Source organism: Pteropus vampyrus, unplaced genomic scaffold (genome assembly GCF_000151845.1).
Source record: "Pteropus vampyrus isolate Shadow unplaced genomic scaffold, Pvam_2.0 Scaffold44, whole genome shotgun sequence".
NCBI classification, from domain to species: Eukaryota; Metazoa; Chordata; class Mammalia; order Chiroptera; family Pteropodidae; genus Pteropus; species Pteropus vampyrus.
The window spans coordinates 8761423-8778933 of NW_011888825.1; the positions used below are offsets into that span (position 1 = coordinate 8761423).

At 40.2% G+C, this 17511-nt stretch overlaps 1 protein-coding gene across 1 annotated transcript in view; it reads right to left on the bottom strand.

The window, feature by feature from the left end:
* Nucleotides 1–1547: 1547 nt before the first annotated feature.
* SLC47A1 (solute carrier family 47 member 1) overlaps nt 1548–17511 on the bottom strand; it is a 32933-nt gene continuing 16969 nt past the window's right edge. The window contains exons 7-17 of the mRNA XM_011359029.1: nt 15036–15133; nt 14638–14735; nt 14418–14531; nt 14264–14331; nt 10836–10944; nt 10641–10716; nt 7943–8012; nt 7548–7680; nt 3532–3626; nt 2705–2780; nt 1548–1774 (exon numbers count right to left, since the gene is read on the bottom strand). Of these exons, the coding sequence (XP_011357331.1) occupies nt 1548–1774; nt 2705–2780; nt 3532–3626; nt 7548–7680; nt 7943–8012; nt 10641–10716; nt 10836–10944; nt 14264–14331; nt 14418–14531; nt 14638–14735; nt 15036–15133 (1164 nt within the window). The remainder of the gene's footprint in view (nt 1775–2704; nt 2781–3531; nt 3627–7547; nt 7681–7942; nt 8013–10640; nt 10717–10835; nt 10945–14263; nt 14332–14417; nt 14532–14637; nt 14736–15035; nt 15134–17511) is intronic.

A 17511-nucleotide genomic window follows, 5' to 3' on the forward strand; every position in this document is an offset into this window, starting at 1 on the left:
GAGCTTCCTAACAAAGAGCAGGAAGAGGGGGCCAGCCAGCCGGGAGGGCCACATTCAGTGCAATCCTTTACCTTGTCTCTGGAAAATGACCCTCCACTTACAGACCCACAAAGAATGAAACACCGAGTGCAGATGCCTTAAGGTGAACTTGGCCAAAATCTGGCCAAGTTCCTTGAGTGTTTCTACTCACAGTAGCTACCTTTTCTAATCTTGTCCATTATCAGTTCTTTCAGGGCAAAGGCCATGCATAGCTTATGACCCATCCTAGCACCCAGCAAAGGTAGCTACTCACAGTAGCTACCTTTTCTAATCTTGTCCATTATCAGTTCTTTCAGGGCAAAGGCCATGCATAGCTTATGACCCATCCTAGCACCCAGCATATTTAATATGTACTCAGGCTTAATGAGTTGATGTGTGGACCTAGCCCTGGGAAGACTGAATCCAAGTGTGGTTACCAATTAATCTACTGTTGCTATTGAGACGTCGTCTTTTGACAAACCTCACCCCCTCCCCCCCCCCCACCAGAGGAATTTAGCAATGGTTGTTTGGACTCCCACAGCTACAAAGACTTCCCAATCATTTTCTAGGGCCAGGAAGAAGGGCACATTCATAAAACCTCTTTTTGAGGCACTACCATCCAAGACCTCCTGATATATACCGTGTCTGCCACCAAAAGCCTGTGCCCTTTTTAAAGACAAGAACAGACCCAAAAAAGATAAATAGGGTCTGTCAGGACCCCAGCCTCGCCTCTCCTAGCAGCCTCTTTTCATTTATGCTGCCTCTCAACTTTACAACCCCTTCCTTTTATCAAAATAGGCAAGGGCCTAATTTCTTCCTCCATTTAGCTCTTTCAGCCCTTTATTTCTCTCTGTGGGATGCCCACCACTCTAGGAAAATGAAGTGCTGTTTCCTAGTAGGGCCTTAGCCTTCAGCTTCATTTCTCTTAGCTTCTGCCAATCCATTTCAGTTCGAACAGATATTATGACAAGTCCTTAATAAGAAGCATGCCATTGGACTCCTTTCTTCTGAATAAAGTCTCTCCCTTTTTTGTTTCTTAAGCATCTCCAGTGCCAGCGAGTGCCTGAGATCTGACCCCAAATGAATGTTAACAAATGCTGTTTCCATTGAATAATCTAAGGCACAAGAAAGGATATATTGTAATATATATTTTAAACAAATCAGACCACAACAACCCTGAAGCAGTCAGTAACGTGTTTGTGTCTAAAGAAATAGTAAGCAGAATAATGCAATCAGTATACAGTGGTCCTTGGTTGACAGTGGTGGCTAAATTATTATTCTAATGTAATCTTTCAGACATTGTCTTGGACTAGAATATAGTTTTTACCTTAGTTCCTTTTCTTCATTAGAAAATATATCTTTGAACTCTCAATTCTTGAAATCCATGGGCATAGTTGAATGACCTTAACTGAAAAATTCCCACCTTTGGGCTTATGAATTTGTTGTGTGTGAGCTCAAAAGTATCACTTGACCTGACTGACTCGCTCGCGCTCTCTCTCTCTCTCTCTCTCTCTCTCTCTCTCGCCACATCACTGAATTCTGACCCATACTCTTACTAAAATCCCCACCAGCAAGACTGAAATGACCCCTAGGAGCAGGAGCCCTCGCCGCAGTATCAACTGCCTCCCAGTCAACTTTGTCATGTCCCTTGGATGGACCTGAAGATGTTCTTCTTGGTGTATCTGCTGATCCAACTGGGTCTCGTCTTTTTTTTCAACATCTCTCATTAAAGTTTCTCCACAGTTTTCTGGGCCCACTAGGGGAAAAAGGAACTTAGTTAACAACTTTAAAGGATTTTTTTTTCTATTGGTATAAAAGATGTGTAAAAGGTGATGTGTATCTGTGTTACTAGCTGGGAGAAAGTTTATTCAGGAAGCAGTTCCTACACTGGATAAATAAAAGAAATTCTACCTCAGAATGCCTCTCCATTCACTCACAAACACTGACTGGATCCCACTGTCATAAGCTTGGGTCCTCCAGGGAGCTCTGCCTCACTGCAAGAACTTGAGAAATGCAGTCGCTGTCTAAGTTAAAATTCATAGGGGAAATTTTCAAGGGGCCAACATCCATATAATCATTTTGGAAAGAGAACAAGGTCAGCGGAGGAGAAAAATAACCTAAGAAATAATTCAAGGTTATTCACAGAACTGAAGAGAGATGGAATCTTCATGCCAGAAGGCCTACCAAATATTTAGCAGGATAGTGACTCAGACCTAGATATAGTCTCACGACACTTCAGAATAGTAAGAATAAGGAAAATAACCTAAAAGCTCCTCCAAACAATAATCTGTTTAAAGCCCAAGTGTGTTTGCCTGATGAACAGGTGAACCCCACTGACACAAATATACAAATGTCAGTTTCCAAGATCAGGTCAAAGCACAGGGTTACCATATATTAGAATTATCTGTAGAATGCTTGCATGAGCATCATAAATTAGCCAAGGAATTGGCTACCTGCAGCCTTTAATCATATATAGCAATATGTTAATGTCTGGAATTAGAGCAAACAAACTTCAAGTCTATTACCTCAAATTAAGTGTTTCTTGACTTTATTGTTTGTTTTTGAAACATTTTGCCCTATTTAAGTGGGAGCTCACAGCAGCAAATCTAGTTGTGCGCCATGAATGGCCCCTAGCTAAGACCATCTAGCTAGGCCTGTTCCAAGAGTGGAGGTAGTTATATCATACCTGGGTAAGGTAAGTCTTGAGAGAGAGAAGTCCCATCCTGGACCATATTTAGTTTCACATTGGCATGTACCTGAGCCTAGAAGATGAAATGCAAAGTAAATCCACAAAGCTTTACCATAGTGTTGTTAAAACATTTGACTTGACTACTAAGTTTAGGAAGAGACAAGCCATTGTCTTTAATTGACATGTAACACTGGAGCTTCTCTAGCTGACAAGTATACAATCATTCCTCATAATGATTGATGTGGGGGTCAGTGGGTGGGGGAAGATTGGACGGAAAAGCACAAGATGAGGGGGAAGATGGAAACCAAGATCATTTGTAGTTATCTCTTTTTTTCCCTTCATCCCTTTAACCTATTTTTTGGACCCCACACTGGCCCTAGAAAAATGGAGAGAAAAGTGCATACAAATATTTTAACAGAATATTTGGGGTGTATAAAAAACAATATCCGGATAAATCTGATGGCATCCCACCTTTCTCTTCAGTTCCAAATCTTGTCCTGAAATTGGCTTTTCAGGCACAAAGGTGGAAGCCTATCATGAGATACAAGGAAGAAAAGAACCCCCTATTTTTCTATTCAATGAATAAACAAAGGGGAATGGATGAGGCAAGGGTCATCTGGCTCTTCACATCTGAATTAAATGCTAACTGCATTTAATTAAAACAAAACAACAACAAAAAAGTAGCATTCATGATAAAAAGAAAAAAGAACCTTCCAAAATGGGGGGTTAGGAATGAGAGGAAGTGTGAGGAGAGAGAGAGAAAGCTAATTCTGTTTGTTTTCTAGGAGAGCAAACTTTACAGCGACATCGATGAGCATACTTACCTGTTGACAGGCTTTTTCCCAGTTTAGCCTAGCAATAAAGCCTAGAAAACACACAGCTTGACAGATCGTACAGATGATGATCCCCGACCACAGACCTGTAAGTGGAAATATTTAATAGAGGTTAATTTTGTGGAAAACCAGCCACCCTTGGGGAGTATGTTTCTCGTATCCCACTTCTGAAAAACTGCTTTTATGGCTGAGATGGAGCCAGAGATCTCTGTCCTGCTCCTTTGGTTTCCAGACTTTTTGGGGAGTCTCAGCGCTCCTTGGGGCTACTTCTTGGGGTTTTGGATTTCAGAACAAATGTTCAGAATCATAATGCTTGGCTATTAAAATAGTGACAGTTATAAGAAAATAAAATTTCCAGAACAAACAACTTCCTATCGCTGATAGTACTACCAAACTACTGTACCGTGTTTTCTTCAAAAAAGGAGACTAACATTTTAAATATGCAGAAGTTACCAGTCATCTAAAGTGCTAAAGCCTGCTGGGAGCTACTTGCAGAATCTCACTAGCTTCAAGTGCAAACTTTGGGAAAAACCAGGGCAGGGTTGTCTGCAGAGAGATGATTTCACAAAAGGAGAGGCTGGGTGGGAATGGGGGATGGGAAAAGCCTTGTAGATCTCAAAGCACCATATAAACTGTACCTAATAAACCCACACAAAAACAGAGGAAGACCCCAAGGGATGAGGATTTTTTTGTTGTTAACTGATGACAGAATCAGAAACTCTAACAATAGCTGTGAGAGAATGAAGATACAAATTGACAAAGGTCAAACCATCTACAAAAATAGAACTTTGACCCAGAACCTAAAGCAATCAGTCCAGAAAACCAACTTGTCCAGAAAACCAACCCCTTATCTATAATCAGCATCCCAGGAAGCCAGCCTGCTGTACTTTAGCCTTGCCGGAGGCCAGATTGCAATCTAGGAAGCTAAATAATAATTTCTGCAACAATTGGCCCAAAATAGCCAAGACTTGGTCAAGAACTGATAGCTTCCCTAATTTTTGTCCCTGCTTTCAACTTAGGACCAGACAGAGAAAACCAAACATGCACCCCCTAAACAATCTCACAATGCCCCACTTCGAGTCAGCATGCCTCTAGCTTCCCCAGGCCAACAACCTCTATCAGTGCACACACCTGAGCCTTCCCTTTGTTCCACTGTAAAGTTCCCCCACATCTTTGCCTGCCTTTGTCCGCCAAAATGCAAGTGACAGTGGCTGACTCCCTTGTTAGAGCAAGCTTTGAATAAATCGCCTTTGCTTGTCCCATTTGGTTGATCTTTGTTTATTTATTGATCTGGATAATGGTAAGGTAGCTAGACTGGGCTAATGGTTTATAGGTTGAGGTGGCCAGAGACAGTGCAAAGTTTACAACTGTGCTCCTTGGTACCATTCGCCCTTATATTACATTTTCCATGTGTAATCTTCCTAATATTTAGAATAAAGTTGGTGACTACCTGACATTCTTTTAATGAACTAGTCAAAGCACTATGTGTGTGTATATATATATGTGTGTATATATGTATACATATACATACACACATATACATACACACAAATATGTATGTATATATACATGTATATATGTGTACAAAGTATGTACATATATCTACAGACAAACACATATATATATGCTTTCTCTTTCAAATCCAGTGTTCTCAATCCATAGAAACTACAAGCTCACCCTATCTTAAACAGAATGTAACCAGCTATTTCTAGGTGTAATTTGAAATTTATAAATTAGATTTCCAGGAATTTCACTATATACTATTTAAAAGATTCCTGTTTGACCCAACCTAAGAACCCTAAAACAGGATGGTTATTAGAATCTCCTTGGCAGGGCCCAGGAATCTGTGTATTTGAAAAGCCTCCTGGGGAATTATGATGACCACAATTTGCTGGAGTTGCCCATGAGAACCTGTGGCATTCTGATGCTCCTCTTGGCACTTGCAACCCTACCAGAGGTGACATAATATTCAAAAACAGTTGGTACTATGCTTTTTATAAGTGATAGGTGGCAGAGATTGACTGCAATCTTCTCATAGAGCCCTCACCAACCCAGAGTTCCTAACATTTGTTTAATTGAGGTGTAAATGACACATAGCATCATATTCATTTCAGACATACATCATCATAATTTAATATTTGTACATACAGTTGACCCTCAAATGTAGGGGTTAAAGGTACAGACCCCTGTGCAGTTGAAAGTCTGCATATAATCTTTGACTGCCCCTAAATTTAACTACAGTTGGCCCTATGCATCCTCGGAAAACAGTACTTGCTATCCGCAGTTGGAAAACCACTGTAGGGAATACAAAAAGACTGTTTTTGATCCATGGTTAGTTGAATCCATGAATGCGAAATTGGCAGATACAAAGGACTGACTGACTACATTTATTGAACAAAATCCACATATAAGTGAACCTGCACAGTTCAAATTCATGTTCAAGAGTCGACCATACTGTGAAATGATCATCACAGTAAGTCTAATTAAGATCCATCACCACACAGTTCTTTTCTTCTAGTGATAACTTTTAAGATCTACTCTCTTAGTATCTTTCAAGTATATAAAATATTATTTTTAGCTATAGTCGCCATGCTATACATTACATCCCCATAACTTATTTATTTTATAAATGGAAGCTTATATACCACAACATCACTTTTAAGTGATTCTTAACTCCCTCCACTTTGCACATAGTAGGTATGTTTTATTAATGATTTAGTGGGCCTAGTACAGCACTTGGGACACAGATGCATCTATATTTTTTGATGGATTCCTTTAATATTTCCCTTAACTATGCCATTGTCAAATCTAAAATATGAGTAAAGCCAGAAACTCAGCTAAATAATTTTCTGCACCATAATGCAGTGAACTTTGCATTGGTGACTCCGTTCTTTGAACATCTCATGTATTTTTCATTAAAATATTATTGAACTTGAGAAAAATGTGCAACATAATGGGACACGCTGTCTAGAAGTTTACTCTAGATATCAGATGACTTCTCATCACTTCTGAGCCTGCCAAGTACTGATGGATGAAAACAAACCATGTTTAAGTCAGTCACTTCCTCATCCAAAGATAATGTGTTCAAATTTTAATAGTCATTTATTAACTGCCAATATATTCCAAATTATTATTTTAGAAATCAAAGCTGGGCAGTCATATCTTTCTCTACTTAAAAAAAAATAACTTTGGTAATTTCAGATGTGTATTAAGTTCTTTTCTCCAAATGTAGTAAGGTAATAAAGAGGTCCCCTCCACCCCTGTCTTTCTTCTGGGCTATTCACACACATCACACCCATGGCCTTGTGGGGAGATCCACAAGACATACGGCTTAAAAAATTGTGCCAGGCAGGAGGTGAAGGTTGCAGAATGACAATGAAAGTGACATTGAGAGCACGGCTCTAGGGTCATTCCCTATGCATTGCCCTCCGTGAATCCTGCCAACTGTGTGGGCTAAGGTTCAGGGGGCATTGCTCTAGGATGTATGTAGCCACCATGGATGCTCTTGCAAGTTCTACAAGAATCACACCAATGTCATCCCACAGCTTCTCCTACCTCAACTACAAACTCTCCAGTATAGCCAGTTTACAATGGCCTCAGTTAGTCCTGCAGACTCACTCTCAGGGTCTTACCAAGGCTGTCACCAAAGGACAGAACAGGGGCCACAGAGGTACATTTCTGAATGCTTCTTCAGCAGTCCCTGCTGTCACAAACTTTGAAGAAGTGAGCATTCAATGACAGGACAAGGAGAGGAATAGAAATATCATGTTGCTCTGCTCAAGTATGTCAGTGTGGAAGGTGGCCCACCTGGACGAGAAGGGCATGAACATGCAGCCCTGGGCCCCTGGCTACGTCCTGCCCCCTCCCTGCTCTCTGACAGCACAGAATGAATGTGGGAAGGCTCCAAAGTTCCAGAGCTCTAGATACAAGCCTATGTTATGTGCTCTGACAGTCATTTCTGGGGCACGTGAGTAACTCAGCTCTGCCTGCCCATAGTTAAAGCTTACCAATCACTCCCAGTCTGGTTGCAAACATCAGCGAAATCCCGATCGGGAGACCAATCACATAGTACCCAATGGCATTAAAGATGGCTCCAACTTTCTGATTTCCACTTCCCCTCAGAATGCCACCACTTGTACACTGTAGGCAAATGATATTTACCAGTGTGAATGGTGCTGATGCTTTTGAAAGACACCCAATCCCTGAGCTGCCCCATTCCATGGAACGCTGACTTCAAATCTGTGATCATGTGCCAGTGTTCTTGTAAAGCAAATATAAAAATATTCAGTATTACCTCCCTATTCACCCACCTCCCCCACCCTCTTCTCTTTTTAAATTTACCATAATCAGAAGAAACACACAGATCATAAAAATGCTTAAGGGAATACTGCATAATACTTACGGCAAGACCCTCAAAGAGATGGGAAACAGCATAAATAGGAACCACTTGAGCCACTAGAGCAATGATTTCTCTGTTAGGAAAATAAGGCACATGGTGATCAGGAGACAAACATTTGAAAAAGTAAACTCTGAAGTTCCCCGTTGACTGCACTTGGCTTCTGTGTATAACTGAAGAGGCTCATGCATTTCAGCCAATATCCTATTCAGGGACAACTCCACTGTTTCTTGGCCTATAGTGGAAACCAACTCTATACTGTATCTCATGACCTTTATAAAAAATATATAGTCCGTTCAGTCAATGCAGACAGTTAAATCAAATGATTTGGTACTCCTCTTCCTCCACACAAAAAAATACAATTTGGGTTATAGTGCCATCCTACTTTTAACATGATTCCACGTGTGTGTCTCTGTGTGTCTGAATGAATGAAGCTCAACAGAATTAGAATGAAAGTTCTCCCTATGGAGCCACAAGGTTGGCAAGTTATAAAAGCCATAGGTATAGTTTACAGAATGATCCTTGGTTCCTAGAAATAGGCCCTAACCTCTAAAGCTAGAAACTTGTATTTTAATGCTTATACTCTAAGAGAGACTAGAAACATGCTGCCATTGACCTGAGGAGACAAAAAAATTCAAAATATCCTTGAGTGATTAACAGATAAAACTAGAACATTGTGTGGCAATAAATATTTGTTGAATGAATGAATAAGAAATCCAACACTGAACAAGATGGTTACTCCCCCCAACCCAAAATAAAGGACAGAAATACAGTTCTTTTATTCAAAATTAATTTTATTTTTGAATAGATAATACGTGTAAATGGTTAAACAAAATCAAACAATACTAAAAGGAAATTGAGAAAAAATTTTCTTCTACTACTTTCCCATTACCAGCCATTACCACCACCACCCCAACCAGGTAACAATTCTTATTAATGTCTGTATTTGTCCAATGTTTATGAAAATATAAGGAAATACAAATATGTTTTCTTATTTTCCTTTTCTAGACTATTATTTCATATTATAGCACTCTCTATATGATGTTCTGCACAATTATTTTTCCACCTAATATATTACATTCACTTCTATATTTCATCAAAATATATTATTTTTAATGTGCTGGTGAATGCTGTCTACTAATATTTTATTTTTTATTTTAAAATTGATATTAATAAGTGACATTGGTCTTTGACTTTTTTATCATGCAAACTTTATCAGAGTTTAATACCAATGTTATATTTGCTTCGTAAAAAATGGGGAAAATTTTCTTTTTCTGCTTTCAAGCATTGGAAATACCTATGTTTTAAAGGTTTTATAAAATCCTACTTTGGAACCTTCTGGAATTGGTGATTTTTGAAATGTTAAAATAATTTTTCTTATTTCTTCTAAGAGAATCAGTCTTTTAAAACCTTCTATGTCTTCTGGGTAAGTTCTGATAAATTATTTTCCTAGAAAATTATTTATTCCTTTCAGATTTTTTAATCTACTTGAAAAAGTTGTGCAAACCAGTCTCTTATGCTTTAAAAATTATTGTGTGATGTTGTTGTTGTTGTTGTTGTTGTTTTAGTAAGTTCCCCCTTTCTTACTTTACTTAGAGGTGTTCTCTCCCTTTTTTAAAAATTAGGTTGGGTATCTGTCATTGTTAGAATCTATGTCATCGATTCTGCCAATTTCAGTTAATCCTGGCCATTTTACAAATAATTTATTTTGCAAGTTTTTTATGGATCCTAATTTCATCGAAGGTATAGTTTCTGAGTCTTTTGTTTTTCATTCTTTTTTCTGCTCTGCATGGTTTCCAGAAGTGGACAGATTCAAAATCAAACATCTACCATGTTCCTATTGAAACCATCAGTGCAGGATACACTTCTGATAAAGTAGGTTCTGAATCTCTTTGAAGAAGTAAAAATGATTTCTGGTTGCCTTCTCAGTCATTCAGAAGTGAGGGATAGCTAAACACCTTATTTCCTCACAGCAAAAGGGCTGAGGCTGAAAGATAACACCTAACATCAGAAGTCAAAAGACAATTACCTGAAGAATAGATGGTGAACGTCAGTTCTGTTAGTTCTGTGTGAAAATTCACCTGTTTTCTGAATCCAGGAAGGAAGTCAATTTGCATTTTGTAATTGCTGATAAAATAGTCCCAAATAAGAGGTGTCTACACAATATATCTATATAGTCAGAATGTACCAGCTAGCTTCACTGATGAAAGCACAAAACCAACCAAACAAACAGAATCTGCAGAGAAGAGGGGATTCATCTTGTATAAAATTTCTTCTTCAGTAATCAATCTGATGATGTGATTTTCAAAGACAGCTCATTTGGTCTGACAAATATATTATGCAAATACTGCAAACTAAGTACTCTGGCAGATTCTGAGATACCAAGATGGTTGTCATTGGAACAAAAAAAAATTCACAGAAAATGTAAACAATGGTACCAAAAAGGAGTTTCCTTCTTTAAAATACACGAGTATCCGGACCACCAGAAGCATGTATCTCCACCAATGCCCATTACATTGGCACTCTAGATTATAGTTCCTGTGCCCTATCAGTTTTTCCTGAGTAACATCAGTGAGTTTCTGACTTTGCAAATTACTCAGAAACCCTCTAAGACACAACAGCCCCAGAAGGCTCAGCATGAAAGCACCTGCCCAAACATTTCTTTATCACAGATTTTACATTTCAAGAAAACGTCGGCACTCACCTGTCAGTAGTGAAAATGTACCCCACAAGATCCTTACAGCTTAACAGCAGGACACAAAAGGTTACAGCAAAGAGTTCTGGAGGTAAAATGGCAGAGAAACAGCACAGTGAAAAAAGGGGTCTTCAGAGAATGGGGAACCTGGGTTTCCGGTGCACAGACTGCTCGGACGAGTCGCTGACTAAAAAGTCTAAGCACCTGTGACCAGCATGGAGACAACCGAGGACTTCTTGGCCTGCTTGATGTTCCCGGCACCCAGTGCATTCCCAATCCGGACGCTGGCAGCCACACTGAAGCCTGTAGGTATCTAAAAGGAAAAGGAAACAGTGAGAGCACTGAGCCAAGAAGAAGCCCTGCCTCTCAGCTCCATCCAGATCCTCACCGTGCACCTTCCCCAGGGAAGAGGAACCAGGTAAATAAAGTCTCACACCTTACTGGTAAAATATGGTCCTAAAAGTTATGAGAAGACTCATTTGCAACATCTCCTTGTCTAGCTGGGAGCCCCAAGGCTAACATGGAACCTGGAACCCCATGGCTGTGATCTTTGTCACACACCTGGCTTTTCTACAGAGTTTCCAACCTCTGTCACATTTACCCTCTAGGTGTGGAAGGACAGACTGCCAGGAGCCCAAGCCAGGTCTATTCTGAAAGATCATCAAGAAATCAGGTTTAGAAGACAGAATCCTAAAATGGTGACCTTCCCCCACCCCAAAAAATGTTGAATAAAAAAAAACTTAAGGAAAAAAAAGACCCAGAGGGTAAAGAAGGAGGGGAGAAGTAGATGGGGTAAAGGGGTTAAATATGTGGTGACAGAAATCTAACTACAGGAGGCAAAAACACAATATAAATATATATATGCCTTACTGTTAAAATGTACAGCTGAAACTTTCTGGATTTCGTTAACCAATGTCACAATTAATTAATTAATTAATTAATTTAAAACAAAAATGAAAAAATAGCTCTGAATTGTGTAAAGGAACAGCTGAAACTTTCTGGATTTCGTTAACCAATGTCACAATTAATTAATTAATTAATTAATTAAATTTAATTTTAAAAAATAGAAAACAAAGACACATACCAACCTAACAGCAGTGCTACCCTTCTTGTGAGGGCATGCGTGGGGGCAAAGGAGATACAGGAAAGCAGTATGGCAATATGGTTAGGAATGGGAATTCTGACACCAGACTTCCTGGGTCCAAATCCTGACTCGGCTACCTATCAGCTGTGTGACCCTGAGCAGGTTACTTACTCTCTCCAGACCTCAGTTGTTAACTATAAAAGGGATCTCATAATAGTACCTACTTATTAAGGTTATTGTGGGAATCGAATGAATCCGTGCATTCTAATAACTGCTTAGAATAATGCTTCATATGTAGTAATTGTTCAGTAAAAATTAGCCATTACTATTATCTAAAAATTTACCACTTGAGAAATTAGTATTAATTTAAAAAAATTATCTCTCTTTTAAACATGAATTTTGCCTTATGACCAGGATTGCTAAAGGCTATAGAAAATCTGACACACACAGTGAGGTATATAAAAGAAATGGGAGACTGAGTCCCTAAGTGGGAGCAAACACATGGGTCTCCCAACAAATTATTTATTAGTCACAAAGAGAAAGAGAATAACTGGGTGGAGAAACCTGGCAGACAGTGCTTTAACCAATTAGTTAATATCGCCAATCAATAACGGGGCAAATCCACATCACGTGCCTCCTGATATGATGCACGAGAATGACATAGCACCAATGCTACAGCATTCCTGCCAAATATGTAGGGTCAGAATGTGTTCAAGAGGAAATATCCACTACAACGAATTGAGGGAAAGTCTGTGTATAATAGCTTCTATTCTTCTAAAAGATCAAGGTCAAGAAATACAAAGAAAGGCTGAGGACATGTTATCGATTAAAGGAATTAAAGAGGCAGGACACCTTAATGCCAGCGGGAGCGGTGGAGGTGGGGAATTAAAAAGGACATTATAGAACAATGGATGGTATTTGAATATAGGCTAAGGAGAGATAGATAGATGATAGATAGATAAAAAGATAGATAGATATAGATGTAGATAGATGTTAGAAAGAGCAAGCAAATGAGGTGAAATGTAAACAATTGGTTAATATAAGTAAAGGGTAAAAATCTTTAGATTAAGGAGAAACAAATATAAATTCTTATAAGCCTGCTGGAAAGCATATAGCAATATATGCAAGGCTTAAAATATAATTAAATTTCACTTTTAGGACTTTACCTTAATGAAATAATTGAACAAGTATGCAAAGATATTCATCCTAAAATGTTCATTGAAGTGTTATTAATAATACAGAAACATTGGAAACAAACTATTTTCAAAAGCAGGAGATTGATTTTAAAATTACACTACATACTACAGAATGCATACCATTAAGCATTTTGCGTTAGATATAGTTACTGGATTTATTGAAATATAAAACATATGCAAATATAAAAATGTCAAAGTAACAAATATAGGTTAAAAAATTCTGCTGAGAATAGAGAAAAAAAGCACAGGTCCTCAAGGGAATGAGTCTTTAGAAAACAAACAAACAAACAACAACAACAAAAAAAACAAGAAATGCACTTTGTGCTTTTAAAATAACCAGTCTTAAGGGCTGGGCTCTAAGCGTTACAAGTACTACAAACAATGAGAAAGCGCACATTCTGGCTTTAGTCCCTTTCCACATTACGCACTCCCTTTCTCTCCCCATCTTTCCTTTTACATTTCTAAAGTGCTCGCGAGGGTGGGGGGAAGTAAAAGTGAAATTTTTGTGCAGGTATTTTTAAAACTAAAGGCTGAAGTCATCCTTTAGCCTTAATGATCTATGAAATATGAAGGCCTTAATTTTGTACAATAAACTTTTACTTGTATTCTAAAAATAAAAATAAATTGTAACTTGCTAGAGAAGAAAGCCCTTCAGAATTTCCAGTTGATGTTTTCAGTGAAACAGTTGAAAGAAAGCCTCTAACGACTGGAGTTCTTCTCCAGCATATCAAAATTTCCTTCATTTTAAGGCTGAATAATATTCCATAGTATGGATAGACCATATTTTGTCTATCCATTCATCCATCAATGGACACTTGGGTTGTTTCCCCCTTTTGGGTATTGTGAATAATGCTGCTATGAACAAGGAGGTACAAAGACCTGCTCAAGACCGCTTTCAATTCCTTCGTGTCTAACCTAGGAATGGTCACATGAAGTTTTAAGAGGTTTCAGACCCAGGCAGGAGCAGAGGTTGGTGAGACACAAGGAGCTTGGCCCTCATTGCCATATATCCAGTGCCATCACCCTTTACTTCCCCACCTGCCCCCAAGGCATTTGTGTTGTGACAACTATTTGGCAAGTATGGCAATGGAATGAAATCTTTCAGATATGAACTCTGTTAGGTAATAGAAGACTAGCAGTGAACAAGTCATTTAGAGCATCTCCCCAATTCCATTCACCTCACAGAAAGACCCCACCATACCAAAAAGACCCTCCCTGGCTCTACGATGAAACTTCACTTTCGTGAATCACTTCACAAATTGTGGCTGAATATTGTAAATGCCTATGCTCGTCCTAAGACGTTTTCCAGAGACATATCTAGCGCCTCCACACAACCGGTCTTGGACACTCACCATGAATACGACGACGGCTAGTTCATACACAATGGACTGGGCTCCCAGCTCCACCATGCCAAGGATACCTGTGAGCGGAGAGACAGCTGACACCATGCTTCTGGACAGAGCCCCCGTACTTCCACCAGCCATTGCTATCTATCCCCACACTGACCGCTCAGGAAGCTCCCAATCTCGTAGGCCCACCACTCAATGCACAGCATGAGCATGCTGGGGATGGCCAGGTGGAAGAAGGAACCCCAGTCCTGTAGGCACTCGAGAGACCACCCTGCAGATGGGACACAGACACGTTTACAATACATCCAGGCATCAGGCTGGAGCTCAAACTGAGATAAAACCCACGTTAAAGTTGGAAAATAAAAGGCAGCCTTTACCTTCCCAGGTAGCTTGATACAGTTTCTTCCAGAGGATGTAGAGAAATAGGAACAGGGCCAGGGAGAACTGGGAAATCGTATTTGCTAGTGCCGAACCCCTGGGAAGGACAGTTCCAATGAGGGGAGGTGCCCGTCCTCTACCCTCTCCCTGCTTCACTTAGCAAGCAAGATGAGCACCCACCCCTTACTGAGACGTCTGCAGCAGGCCCTGAGGTCATCTTCTTTCCAGAGAGTATCACTCTCTATCCCTGACCATGTTTTCCAGAGAGGCCCAAGGAGAAGACTACACGTGGTCACAATGACCAGGTAAAGGTCTCACTCTCCCTCACCTCCCACCCTGGAAAAGCCATATATGCAAGTCATTCCTTTTCCCTATCCCAAGAATTGGTTGGACTCACATCACCCCAAGCTGCAGTTGATGGAGAAACAGATAGTTGATGAGGGCATTGACAAGGTTAGCTGCAACTCCAGTTACGATCTGGGGCAGTACGATTCCCTAAAACAAGGAGAGACCGCACCTTGCTGGAGATCCATGGAACGGGACTGCCATTTTCTACCTAAACACACATTAGGCTCTAAGTGGCCTGCATGACTGGCTGTCACAAGCAAACCAGAGGTCCTAACTGTGGATGCCCTGTCCTTGCTGCTCCTACCTGCCCACCCTCCCATTCTCTCCTCTGCCTCCTTCTCTTTGAGGCATAAAGAGCATAGTCCTGGCCACAGAGAGACATGGGCAGGAGATGAGAAGGCGGAAGAGAAGAAAAAGAAGTGGCTTGTCTACAAGAGTGCAAAGACCAGGAAAGATTAAAAAATATAAATAAGTTACTTTCCACATTGGACAGTGGGTGAAAGTACAACACTTTCTCAAACAAAATTGAAACTTGAGAAATTAATCTTAAAGAGCTTATGAAACTGGAGTGCGGAATGGCCTCCATCTTATCTGGCTCTGCTCATTCATACAAGGGCAGAAACATCTGGTCTTATTTGACATCTCAAAAGAAGACTTAAGGTGTGAGAGTAAAATGACTAAAAGTAAAAAGCTGTCCTGCCATGCATCAGAATAGAATGACAGACATAGATAAAGCCAGCTGTGAAGTTAACAGAAAATGCTGTTTCTCTCAACTGTGGTGCCAACTCACCCCCTTCTTTGAATAATTATCGCTTTCTTACTCTCTGAGAAATGCGGATCTCTAAAATCACAGATTGTAAGAAATCTTGCTGTTTGAAATCATATCAGTAAAAATTAAACTTCCCACTCTTGCCCAGAAGATTGAAGTCACTCTCATACAAAAAAAGCAGCCTCTATTTCCAACCCGGAGGCAGAGCCTCACATGAACTCCTGGACACAGCAATTGATACCTATCTAAGCTTTGCAGTTTCCAAGGAGAGAGGGGCGTGGGTGGAGAGAGACAGTGTAGAGCTGGCATTGATCCCCTTACTCACAACCTGCTTTGTTCTGAGCCTACAGGAGCATAGCTTCTTTTGGATTTCATCTGAACTCCATCTTCCAGAATCTTATCATAACCCTTCTCTCTTTGTTTGGTGAGAACCCAAGGCCCCTTTGATCTCTCAATGCTACAAGTTGATAAATCTGACTGCTGGACTGCAGGTTTGTCTCTGGTTGTCTCAGTGGTCTTAGGCTCAGGGGCCAGGACAAGGGGCTTGGCCATCCACTTCTGTGGGTCCCTTATTTATCGGGAGACCCTTGTTAGTTTTTAGCAAGGAAGTTAGTGATTAGATTGGCATTTCAGGTAGAGGTTAAAGAAGTATGTGGTGTGCGATTGGCCCAGAGAAAGACTGGCAGCAGGGAGATGAGGTAAGATCCTGGTGAGGTAACACAGAGGAGAAAGAACAAGAGGTGAATTAAGGCAGGGGCACAGAGGAGGAAGAGGGGCAGGCAGGACCTACAGGACCAGGTGATTAATCAGATGTGGGAGTGAACGAAAAGATGGAGTCACACTTGATAGGATGTGTGAAGGGTAGGTCACCAGGAAAGAAAATGGTTGTAGCCACTAATTGAGAAAGAATGTAAGAAAGTGAAAGAGCAGGCTTGCAAGGGGTGAGGAGGAGGTCAAATGCACACTGTCTAAGGAGGTCAAATGCACAAGTCTAAGCATTCCTCAAGGTTTTGTCTGGTTCTCTCCCTACCCTGTACTCTCTCCAACAGTATTTATTAACTTTCTCAAAAAAAAAAAAAAAAAAAAAAGCTGCTTCTCCTACAGGCAGTGGTAAAGGCTGTTTGGAGGTTAGAGATAGACATGTGAGAACCAGTGATACAGGTAGAAACCAAAAACATGCAAGCAGACAGCTTTCCTCAGAGTAAGGTAAGAGGAGGCCAATGTTATCACCTTCTCCTTCAAAGTCCTCTCACTCTCCCTCAAAAGTCTAAGCATTCCTCAAGGTTTTGTCTGGTTCTCTCCCTACCCTATACTCTCTCCGACAGTATTTATTAACTTTCTCAAAAAAAAAAAAAAAAAAAAAAGCTGCTTCTCTTATGTGTGCACTTACTAATGGGCCAGGCCTCCAAGATGGAAATGGGTTAAATGTAACTCTTTCCTTTCCTGAAGCAATTTCATTCTACAGGACCTACCCCACTATTATGTCCCCCATTGCTCCTGCAGGGCAATTTTTTTTGTCATCATAGACATGCATCACCTTTTGTTTGGACCACGTCCATAACTCTTATCTCTTCCCCTGACAATTAACTTGTTTCTCACAAACTAAAATCCAAAACAGAGAACACAAGACTCTGCAGGTGCTGAGCCCAGGCCAGTCCCCCTCTTGTTTTATTGTCTACTGCGCCCCTGCATCACTCTGTGGCCTAACACAGCCTCTGCTTTCTCACTCCTCCATGACCAGGCTTCTGCTGCCCCC